At 39.4% G+C, this 12,333-nt stretch overlaps 1 protein-coding gene across 9 annotated transcripts in view; it reads right to left on the bottom strand.

The window, feature by feature from the left end:
- The window catches only part of LOC144685385 (uncharacterized), an 81,539-nt gene that overhangs the window by 7,685 nt on the left and 61,521 nt on the right, over positions 1-12,333 (bottom strand). For 8 of the 9 annotated variants that reach the window (XR_013577715.1, XM_078549793.1, XM_078549788.1 and 5 more), the window contains 5 exons: positions 12,173-12,244; positions 10,299-10,382; positions 10,079-10,171; positions 2,866-2,943; positions 1,813-1,986 (listed from right to left, as the gene is read on the bottom strand). Coding sequence is in view for 8 of the 9 variants with exons in the window: in XM_078549793.1 (XP_078405919.1) it covers positions 1,813-1,986; positions 2,866-2,943; positions 10,079-10,171; positions 10,299-10,382; positions 12,173-12,244 (501 nt within the window). In the remaining variant the exon portion in view is untranslated. The remainder of the gene's footprint in view (positions 1-1,812; positions 1,987-2,865; positions 2,944-10,078; positions 10,172-10,298; positions 10,383-12,172; positions 12,245-12,333) is intronic. The other variant, XM_078549791.1, reaches the window with a different exon arrangement.

Consider the following 12,333-nt stretch of genomic DNA (forward strand, 5'->3'; position numbering starts at 1 on the left):
TCCTCAACCCAATCAGGGACTGTCCACAATGGAAAGGTTCAGTTCCTGAGTAGTGCTGTCAACAGATGGCAGCCTGGGCTAGGACTGGATAAGCAGTCTGTGTTGTTGAGATCTATAAAGCCATTTCTCCAGAACACTAAGAATGCCTGTACTTTGTACAAAGGCAGGAACATTTGAAGAAATACTCAAGACAATATTCTTTGTGCATTTTCAAAGGTTATTGCAGAAAATAAAAGCTGATGGTGTAGGGGTAACATATTGGCATGGATAGAATATTGACTAGCTAACAGGAAGCAGAGTTGGCATAAATGGGTCTTTTTCTGTTGGCAGGATGGGTGGTGTGCTACAGGGGTCAGTGCTGGGACCTCAACATTTTTACAATTTATATAAATGACTTGGATGAAGGGACTGAAGGGATGGTTGCTAAATTTGCTGACGATACAAAGATAGTTATGAAAGTAAATTGAAGAGGATGTAAGGAGGCTACAAAGTGACAGGTTAAGTGAGTGGGCAAAGATCTGGCAAATGGAGTATAATGTGGGCAAATATGAAAAAGTTCATATTGCAGCAAGAATAAAGAAGAAGCTTACTATCTAAATGGTGAGAGATTGCAAGCTCTGAGATTCAGATGGATCTGTGCGTCCTAGTGCATGAGTTACAAAAGGTTAGTATGCAGGTACAGCAGGTAATTAGGAAAGCTAATGGAATGTTATCATTTATTGTGAGGGAAATTGATTACAAGAGAAGGGAGATTATGCTGCAGTTGTACGGGGCTTTGGTGAGACCACATCTGGTGTATCATGTACAGTACTGGCCTCCTTACTTAAAGAAAGATGTAAATGTGTTAGAAACAGTTCGGAGTAGGCTTACTTGACACATACCAGGAATGGGCGGGTTGTCCTATGAGGAAAGGCTGGACAGGTTAGGGTTGTATCCACTGGAATTTAGAAGAGTAAGAGGTGACTTAATTGAAACCTTTAGGATCCTGAGGGGTCTTGACAAGGTGGATGTGGAGAGCATATTTCCTTCCGTGGGAGAATCTAGAACAAGGGGTCGCTGCTTAAAAATAAGGGGTTGCTCATTTAAGACAAAGATGAGGAGAACTTTTTTCTCTGAGGGTTTTCAGTCTTTGGAACTCTCTTCCTCAAAAGGTGGTGGAAGCAGAGTCTTTGAATATTTTTAAGGTAGAACTAGATAAATCAGGTGCAGTTTTGCCAACACACAGTGACTTCATTTATAGTAATGTATTGGCTTTGGAGCACTTTGCAGTACTTTGAATGCAAATCCATTCTATCTTTAACTGTTTGATTTGATGTTGGGATGTGGGTGTGCAAATGTATCTTGGTTCTTCTCAAGCTCTTATACTCTTCAGATTATTGTTAACTTAAACTTAAGTTTCTACAAGACCCCTCTCCCTTCAGAGCCATTCATCCCTGGGATTCCAGCACATCTTTCAGTCATCAAATGTGTTGTTTCCTAACTTCTGGACAAAATAGCAAGGAACAAGCACTGTTCTGAGCTTCTGCTGCCAGGAATATTAAGAACTGTGTAGATCATGCTTGCCCTCCTTCATTCTAGTTTCATTGAGAAAAATTATGTCGTTATGAACTACTAGTTTATATTAATTGGGATTTCAAGAGTTATTCTGGATGAATGAAACAAATTGGTCTGAATGGCTTTCTTTATCAGTAATTATCTTGTGATCTTTAAACAGTTTCTAGCCTCAGGGATTAGAGAGCATGTGGATTCCAATCACATTAAAGATTTTCTCAATTCTGAAGAGGAAGTCCTACCACTTCACTGTAAACCTACCTGTATGCCTAACAATTATGTGCTTTTGAACATCAATAGGTCGGTTGAAACCTTTTTCACAGTGTGGGCACTTAAACTTAAAGGTCTGAAGATGTTCTGATTTGAAGTGAATATCCAAATCCTTTGACCTGAAAAAGCCTGATCCACACAGTAGACAGAAATGTTTCTTTCTTCCTGTAAGTAAAAATGCATTTCTCAAACTTACATTACATGCAGTCCATTCACAAGCTATAAACTTGTAAATAAAGCTGAAGGGTTTTATCATTACTGTATGCTAGTCTACTGTATACCCACACCTCTACTCATTTCAGTACCCCACCCAAAAAAATTAATTTTGTCTCCTTGATGCATGCTATGTATGTAATGCAAACAAAAAAATAAAAATTGTTAATTTATTTTAATATTTCATATGGGACATAACAGATTAACAAATAAGAGAGCAGCTTGATGATATGATATTAGTCAATGTAGTTAAGGTCCATCCAATAAAAGCTCTTCTCAAGCTAACTGGGTAGGTTTTGACAGATGTCCCACTTTTTACTTTCCTGTCTCTGCTCCTTTCAGTTACTGTTCTCCTATGTTCTACATGATATCCTGAGCATGAGGTGAATAGGTGCCCCATTTGCACGCCTCTCCCAATGCTATCTTTCTTCCAGCTGGTAAGTACAGAATGGCAGCATGGATCTCTTTGTCCTCTACTTTTCCTGCCCAACACTGGGGATCAGCATTGACGACTCACAGGAGACAATTTTCAACCCATCAGCTTGTGTTACACCATGTTAGATAAATGACATGGTGTATCACCAGGTTCCTTTACTGGTCTAGTCCTTAAATATTTCTGCACAAAACGCCAAATCTGCGAAATCTGCGATCTTACATACTTTAGGAAATAACTGAGAAAAATGAGTACTTGTTAATCAATTTTTTTTAATCTAATGAACTCAGTAAAGAAACTAAATGCTATTAAATGTGTTTATATTGATCAAATGTGTCATTAGCCAAAATTGAATCTCTTAAATTATCTTAAGTTGCAAGATTTGATGGAAAGTGTACCTCCATGCATAAGCTTGTGTTTCCAAAGAATAGAATAATACAAGTACTTATTCCCACAAAGACTGCAACTGTGCACTCCTGAAAATATAAAATGATAGCATGAGGAGAGCATTAGGCCAAAGATTCCAAAGCTGACACATGAACACATTCTCACTGCATACTTAAGATGCTATAATAATATTAAAACAATGCCTTATTAGGAAATATAAATTTTAGAACCTCTATTTTGACTGACATGCGGAATCTGCTACATAAAGGTTAGCCACTTTTAAATAGTCCATCTATGGAGGATAGGAATAAGCATTTGGGGAGGGTTGCTTACTCCCATGAAATGTGCCAAAATTGAAGGTCAGCCAAGATCGTTGTTGAGGGTGTCCGTGGAGGCGGCTAACAGACCAAACAGTGTATGTAGGCCCTCTAGGTTGATTTGGGTGGAAAAATTGGATTGAAAAAAAGCAAAAGTAAAACGTAAAGCAAGATCTATCTGTGCAATAATGTCTACTAATTCTAAATACAAGGAAGGCATTCAGTAGAAATCTTGTAAATGGAACTTTAGATCCTATGTTGAGATGAGCAAAGCAAAGATGTTTGAAGGATTGCACCGTGGCTTGGCACGAGACCAAGCAATGGATGGAAAGAAGAGGTGCAAATTCAAGCTCCCTGTTCCTTTGAGTTCACAATCTCTGCCACATAAGGCAGTAAGTGGTCGGTGGTACTCCCTGGAGGAAGAAAATGCCAAGTTGGGTGGAGTCTCACTGTTACATACCTCTTAAATGACAATAGGAGCGATATTGCATTGGCCTGGAATCGATACAGAACAATGTTCACCTCCACTATTCTTTTCCTTGGGGGTGAAGCATTTATAGTTCAGAGGGATTTTTGTTTATCCCACTGGTGCATTAACAACCATAGTAGGACTTGGGTTAGAAACTATATATGATGGAGGACCTCAACTGAGGTGGCAGCACTAACGTTAAGATGAAGTGAAGCACTTCCACTGAGGAAGAGAAACAAGTCAGTGACTCGAGCTGAACTATTCTTTAGCACTTTCCAGCAAGCAGTTCAGGAACAGTACTGACAAAAGCCTGGAACAAGGCACCCATCTGCATACTACTTTGGGAAATGGTCCATTGGCCAGTGGATCCAAAGAGGGAGAGAAAACAACACTAATGGAAAGGTTAAAAGGAACAATGAAGAAAGGAAAATTCAAAGATTGAATAATTACTCAATTAGATTCTATTAAAAAAAAATCCCCATAACTAGGTTACTTACACCACAATGTCATTTTTAATATCCATAATCCTAAAATGGATAAAAAGAGTCTGAGCAGAACACAAACCACTGCCCTGTTGCTACAGAATGTAGAACAGAAAATAATGGTGAGGCTGCTGGTCACCCATCCTATCTAACATCACCATCAAAAAATATGGAACAGGTGCCATTTTCCAAAGTTTTGCAACAATTAGCTTCTGTGAATTACTGCAGTCATTTAATACAGCGGAGAAGCCAGCTGTATTGCACAAATGTAGAAAGAAAAATTCTGACGAAAAAGAAAAATAATTTTTTAAACAGTATATACAGTGGATTGGCAAACAAGCTTGTTCAAAACAGTAAAAATTCAACAGAAAGTTCGAATGTGTTGAAATATCACCTTGTCAAAAAATTTTTGTTACAAATCAAAATCAGAATTTTGTCTTTGTAAATTAACATTTGAGCTGATTGCAAGATTTTTCTCAGGCAATGGACTAATGGCAGATCCCAGCAATGTAACTTGTGACTGCAGGCATCTAGGAGTCTGTCTTGCATCTACATAGATAAAAATCAAAGAGGACATGCATGTGGTCAGTTCTATCATGTTCTCACTGCCTCAATTGAAGGCAGGAACCATCATTCCCTGAACAAAATTTGAAATTAGAAATCTCTCAATAAGGAAATATTTTGAACAGAAATACATTATTTCTTCATGGGATGTGAGTACTGTTTGCAAGGCCAGCATTTGTAATGGCGGTGATGAACCACCTTCTTGAACTCCTAGATTTAATTTGTGTAGGTATACCCACAGTGCTACTAAGGAGGAAGTGCCAGGTTTTTGACCAGGCGTCAGTGAAAGAGTGGTAATATAGTTCCGAGTCAGGGTGCTGTGTGACTTTGAGAACTTGTAGATGCTGGTGTTCCCATGTGTCTGCTGTCCTTGTTCTAGGTGGTGGAGGTCATGGGTTTGGAAGGTGCTGTCAAAGGTGCCGTGGCAAGATGCTGCAGTGCATCTTGTGAAGGGTACACATTGTAGCCACTGTGTGCCAGTGGTGGAGGGAATGATTGTTTAAGGTGGTGGTGGGGTGCTGATCAAGCTTTGTCTTGGATGGTGTTGAGTTGCTTGAGTGTTGATGGAGCTGCACTTACCCAGGCGGGTGGGGAGTATTCCATCACACTCCTGACTTGTGCCTTGTAGATGGTGGACAGACTTTGGGGAGTGAGGAGGCGAGTTACTTGATGCAGAATTCCAAGCCTCTGACCTGCTCTCGTAACCACAGTATTTATGTGGCTGGTCCAGTTCAGTTTCTGGTCATTGGTAACCCCAAGATGGTGATGGTGGGAGATTCAGTGAAGGTAATGCCATTGAGCATCAAGAGTGGATGGCTGGATTAACTCTTGTTGGAGACAGTCATTGCCTGGCACATGTATGGTGTGAATATTACTTGCCATTTATCAGCCCAAGCCTGAATGATTTCCAGGTCTTGCTGCATACAGACACAAACTGCTTCAGTATCTAAGGAGTTGAGAATGGCACTGAACACTGCAATCAAGATCAAACATCCCAGCTTCTGACTTTATGATGGAGGGAAGGTCACTGATTAAGCAGCTGAAGAAGACTGGGCCTAGGATACTTCCCTGAGGGACTTGAGCAGCAATGTCTTGGGGCTGAGATGATTGGTCTCCAACAGCCACAGTGATTTCCTTTGTGCTATGTATGAATCCAACCAGTAGAGTTTCCAATGATTCCTATTGACATCAATTTTGCTAAGGCTCCTTGATGCCACACTCCGTCAAATGCTGCCTTGATGTCAAGGGCAGTCACCCTCACTTCACCTCTTAAGTTCAGCTCCTTTGTCCATGTTTGGAACAAGGCTTAATGAGGTCTGGAGCTATGTGACCCTGGCAGAACCAAAACTGCACCCGTGAGCTAGTTATTGCTGAGTAAGGGCTACTTGATAGCACTGTCGATGATAGCATTGTTCATTACTTCACTGATGACTGAGTATAAACTGCGTTATAGACTGATGCAGTGGTAATTGGCTGGATTGGATTTGTCCTTTTTGTGCACAGGCACATCTGGGTAATTTTCTACACTGCCAGATAGACGCCAGTGTTGTAGCTATACTGGAATCACTTGGCTAAGTACACGGCTAGTTCTGGAGCACAAGTCTTCAGTTCTACAGCCGGGATGCTGTCAGGACCCATAGCCTTTGCTGTATCCAATGAATTCAGCCATTTCTTGATATCACGTGAAATTAATCAAATTGGATGAAGACTGGCATCTGTGATGCTGGGGTCCTTAGGAGGTTGAGATAAATCGATCTTCCACTCAGCACTCCTGGCTGAAGAATGATATGGGCCAGCATCCATTTTAGTTCCTTATATCTCTATGAATCACCTTGGAATGTTTTCCTACATTAAAGGAGCTATATAAATACATGATGTTGTTGCTGCTCGGATAATGCACACTATAGCTGACCTCAAAGTGCCCAATACTGATGACATGTGCCTCAGCACCAACTGTTTCATCACGATCATTGCAAATAGAGTGTAGACTGTTAACTGATCAATGCAGCACTTGTCTATCCTGTTATAAAAATACATATGTAGCATCAGAGAAAAATGTTCCTAATCATCAAATGTGGAATTGGGGAGGAATGGGAACTCTTTGGGAGGAACAGCTAGAGAGCCAAGAATCAGGAAAATTTGTTCCTGTAGGCAGAACAAAAGTAATGTGTTCTCTAAACATTTCAGGGTGAGGGTAGGGGAAGAAAAAAAATCAATAACCTTCTCTAGAAAAATTGACAAAGCCCAAAATAAGGTTGGTCAGAAATTGGTGAATCCAACTGCCAGGAAAACCATGTCTGCAGTAAGTGCAACCCTCTCTATGATCAATTTCAATCTGGTTTTCAGTAATGGACTGTAGCAGGATAACAAGCTTAAAGGTTATTTTCAAAAGTAAAGAGAGCCAGTACAATTTAAAATAAGCTTTTCCTCCATAAATTAAACTTGTAAATTGGTAAACTGTAGGGAATTTTAATGTTTTCACAGTGCCACTTTTAAGGGAAGAAAGACTTAAATGATTATCAACAGAATAAGCTTTTCCTGTAATAAGGAGCATCGATTCAAATATTTTTAACACTAATGTACGTGTAATGTTTTTTAAAAATCAACAAAAAAAATCTGCTTTTAATGGAAGTGCAAATCCATGTTCTTTACAGTCTACGTAACTGAACATGCATGAGGGCAGAAATTGTGAAATGTTCTGTCATCACGGAGCCTTGTTGGACATGGATGTGGCTCTGAAATAGACCTCAAAACATTGCAGCCCTAATTCTGCATACTTTTTGCTTCCATCAAGCAATGTTTCCTGCTCTCACTGTGGTTTACTGTCCAGAGCAGAGCCTCGTAATCTCTGCCCTCAGATGTATCCAGTAATATCTAATCAACATCAACTGTTCCCACTGAGGCTTTCAACTGTGCCTGGTGCAGAGCCTAGCTTTAATGGGTGGAAGATGGTGCAGGCCAGAAGTCAGGCACCCTAATTTCAATATCCAAATTACTGATGCATGTTCTTTTCTTCAGGAGCTCTGTACCAGGGGGTAACTAAATCATAACATTTCTCCCTACATTCCTTAGATACTGAAATTCTAAGCAAATTGAACTGGAATTCTAGTTACAAATTTCTGAAAGATCAAGAAATTCTCATCTATTTAATATTATTCCTAACCCCCGGAATTCAACACCGACATGAAGCTTATTGGATGAAACTGCACTGTGGGTTATCAACAAATACATTTATCAACGCATTTGTGAAATTCCTTTTGCACTCTGTTAAAGAACACATAGTCCATTTAAAGTAAATTATTGGATGCCCTGTTAACATAGTGGACAGCAGAATATCATGTGAATGCTTTTGTATACAAAATTGCATTATGTGCTAATATTGTATTCTGCAATTTCATCTCAGTAATTTAGAGGCACTAATTATAATTGATAGCTTTACTGCCAACCATTGTTTGAAATTTAAACCAGGCAGCTTGACACTGATTGGTCAAGCCATTGCCCTGAGGAATTAATCAGCAAATGGTTGTCACTTATTGCACCTGTTTCAGCTAAACAAAATATGTGAACATGTTCTTTCTGTCTGCAATGAACAGGGCCCTGTGTATTAATATACATAGCTTCCAGTACATGCAAATGCGCCAGACTGCGAGCCCAACTGACGAACTTAAATTGGTTGTTAGTGTCATACATGGCACACTGAGGATTATTTAGCAAATGTCGTCCACCGTGGAATCATTTTTCAGGGTCGAAAGTGATGGCCTTGGGCCCGTTCATAAGTTTGCGCGATATACAGTGCGAAATGATCTGATCAGGGCAGCCATTATCCTCATGGAACCCAACAAAAAGTGTCTTCAATGAAATGAAACCTAACCTCCTACCCTTCGCACAGTTCCAATATGTTGTTGATATGTTTGTTATATTTAAATCCGCAACTGCATGTAACAATTTCCTTACATGTCTTAATGGGCTCCATCTTGCACTCAAATTCACCTTTAAAATGGAGCAGTCAAATGAACTCCCTTTCCTTGACGTACTAGTTGAGAAATCTGCCAGGGGTTCCCTACCATTGTCTACCGCAAGCCTGTAAAAATGCCTACCTTCACTTACAGTTCCACACATTATAAGATTGGTCTTATCTGCAACCTTGTAAATAGGGCCCAAGCCATTTGCTCACCATGCAAGCTTGATGCTGAAATAGGGCGCATCAAAGGCATCCTGCAGGATAATGGCTATCCTGATCAGATCATTTCATGCTATATAGAATGCAAACTCATGGACTGGCCTAAGGCTGTCACTTTCAGCCCTGACAAGTGCCCAGTCTACCTCAGATTACCCTGGAAGGGCAAGGCATCTCAAAAATTTGAGCAACAGGTGAAGCTATTTTACGCTGCTACTATGCAGTAGCAACGCGAGTGTTATTCGCCACTAACAGGATGCTGCCATTAAGCCGAAAACATGTTCTGCCTATCACACAAATGAGTAATGTGATATATGAATTTCAGCGCCAGTGTGATGCTAGATTGTATCAAACAGCATATCCCAGCCGCTGTTCACAACGGGCAAGGTACAGACTGTAGCCAAACAGCCTGCGTTTGCAAAATTCAAAACACTCTGTTCAATATTAGATGTGATTCTGCGACTGGACAACATATGCTAAAGTACGCTAAGTATTACGCTGATAACCAATTTAAGTTCGTCAGTTGGGCTTGCAGTGTGGTGCATTTGTGTACTGGAAGCTACATATACTAATACATAAGGCCCTGTTCTTTGCTGACAGAAAGAACTTGTGCACACATTGCGCATGTTTCAGCTAAACAAAATAAGTGACAGCCATTTGCTGATTCATTCCTCAGGGCAATGCCTTGACCAATCAGGGTCAAGCTACCTGGTGAAATTTCAAACAATGCTTGGCAGCTGTCAGTCGCCACCACTGGTACATTCTCCATGGCTACGCCTCTACCAGAGTCTACTTGCCAACCAATCAGCACTCTTCACATGTAGTATAAATTGTTATTTTCCCTTTTTATATTGGTATTCTTGCAGAGTATCCTGATGAGTGCAAGATGAAAAGCTTCGACATGTCTCTTTTTTTAGCAATACTCAAGTACTGTACGACCAAATAACTAGAAGAATGAATTATAATCCCTGCTCCTTCTCCCAGTCCAGTGACTCTCGGTGGTATGTTTGCCACTGTAGTCATTGATAAGAACACAATTTAGCCTTTCTGTGATTCCTTCGATAACTGAATGGACTGTTGACACTCATTGGCTTCTTTACGAAGAATTTCAGTTCAAGTAAATCGTAGGATGATTGCCAGAGCCTTTCAAATTTTGCCCGGGCACAAGGCAAAACTTTCAAAAGAGTAAAAGGTGTTGGGGAAAAATTAACTTACTCTTGGGCTTTTTGAGTGCCTTTTTCTTTTTCACAGGCGCGGTTCTGCCAGTTTGAACCTGATAGGCAGCACCATGGACAAGTTTCACTTCATCTGCAGGACAGGAAGATATGCAAAGTAAAAATAAAATCCTGTAAAAAGATGAACGCAATGCTTTTTGCTGTTTCTCTTCTCTTTGCAAAATACCCTGCATGTTTAAACAAAACGAACTGAAACCTACCTGATAATTTCTGCTCACCATTTTCATCAATGTAGAATTTGACTAAAGATGTAACATTACTTATCTGAATCTTAGGTAAGTTATCTGTAAGACAGAAAACTATACACTATTATACCAGGTTTGAAGCATGAGCACACTAAAATAATGCTAACAATACTTTAATGTGGTCAGATAAATAAATGTAACATGAGTAATTTGTCAAATTCAAAATATTTACGCAAACTGAGTAATTTTGTAAGAATACAACAATAACATGCATTTATAAAATGCCCTTAAAGCAGAAAACATCCCACTGTGCTTAACTGAATCATAAAAAGACACAGACAAAAAAAAAAAAATTAGGAGTGGTCTGGTCAAAGTGGTAGGTTTTACCAAGGTCTTAAAGGAAGAGCAGGCATTGAAAAGGCAGAAGGGGTTTATGTTGGGAATTCTAGAGCTTAGGCCTGGCCACCAATAGTGGGGCAAAGGAAGGTGGAAATGTACAAATAGCCAGAGTCGGAGGAATAGAGAGTTCTTTTTTTAAATGAAGTCACGCAAAACAAAGCTGAAATGCTGGGTACAGGTTGACGAATGTTTCTGATTGTGTTTAGCGAATAAAATTAAAAGTAATTCGATATGTGAAGGCTCGGGAGCTTTAACTGATGTTGACAGACAAAATCTATTACGATATGGTTAAACTTTTTTTCCTTTAAGGGAAAACACTACAGCCAAGTAACTTATATTTTAAGATGCAAGTCTGAAGTAAAAAGGAGCTATTGAAGTATTTCCAAATATGAATATGTTGATTTTAAATAAGCCCAGTATTTCTGTTGGGAGTCCTAATAACAGACTCACTGTATCATACAGAAAACCAATTCTATTCAGTTACAGTTTAATTTTGAAGACAACTTTCTACTAAATAGTTTTGTGCATTTAATGTCTGTATTTACTACTAGTGTAACAGGTTACCTTGTTATATTTCAACAGATTAAACTTTGAATTCAGTAATAGTGTCTCTGAGAACAAATTTCACCAGTACCTCTTGCTTAATGAAAATGATCTTCATTTTTACATGTTTTTGATACAAATACATATCTTAGGTTATGGTGAATTCTAAATTCTCAAATTATTGGTGCTGGCATGTTGCATGACAAAAGCATTGTTCACTTGGTTGGTGAAGATGAGCATTGAGTAAAATAACCTCATCCTCACATGACTGGAATAAATGGCAAGATCCCTGATGATGTGATTAAGGAATGGGGAAAGAGCTTATAAATAACTTTCATGGTCTCAGGGCATCCCTATGCACATCAGTTAATGAGTTACTTTTAAAGTATAGTCAAATCTACTTGTATTTGGAAAATGTAGCAGCCATTTTGGGCACAGCAAGGTCCCAAAATGTAATGATATTTGACTAAATTATCTATTTTAGCTGTGTTGATTGAGGGATAAATATTGCCCAGGATACTGGGAGAACTATTCTGTTCTATATCTAATTGTGTCAAGGGATCTTTATGCCAGCCTGACAGGCCAGAAGGGGTCTCAGTTTAATGTCGCATCTGAACGATCACACTTCTGATAATGCAACACCTCTTCAGCACTGCACTGAAGTTTCACTCACATAACGTGTTGAAGTCTCTGAAGTGGACTTGACCTTCTGATTCAGACAAGAGTACTCCCAGTGAGCCAAGACTGACACCTAATGGCTAACATCATTGTTCAAAGATAAAAAACATAAATAAAGCTTTCTGTTGAAGAGTCATATGGACTCGAAACGTTAACTGTGTTTCTCCCCACAGATGCTGCCAGACCTGCTCAGTTTTTCCAGGTATTTTTATTTTTGTTTTGGATTTCCAGCATCCGCAGTTTTTTGCTTTTATATAAATGAAGCTTACCATGGGACAAAGCTTTCACAGACGTATCTCCAGCCGTCTCATTCACATTGGTTGTTCTTTTGTGAGATGCTTCTGTGGGACAATAAAGCCCACAAAAGAAAAAATTAAAATTCACAAAGGTGCTCAAGAAAGTATTAAGTCAAGGTATTCTGCCTAGCTTG

The sequence above is a fragment of the Cetorhinus maximus genome, chromosome 10 (assembly GCF_964194155.1).
Source record: "Cetorhinus maximus chromosome 10, sCetMax3.hap1.1, whole genome shotgun sequence".
Taxonomy (NCBI): Eukaryota; Metazoa; Chordata; class Chondrichthyes; order Lamniformes; family Cetorhinidae; genus Cetorhinus; species Cetorhinus maximus.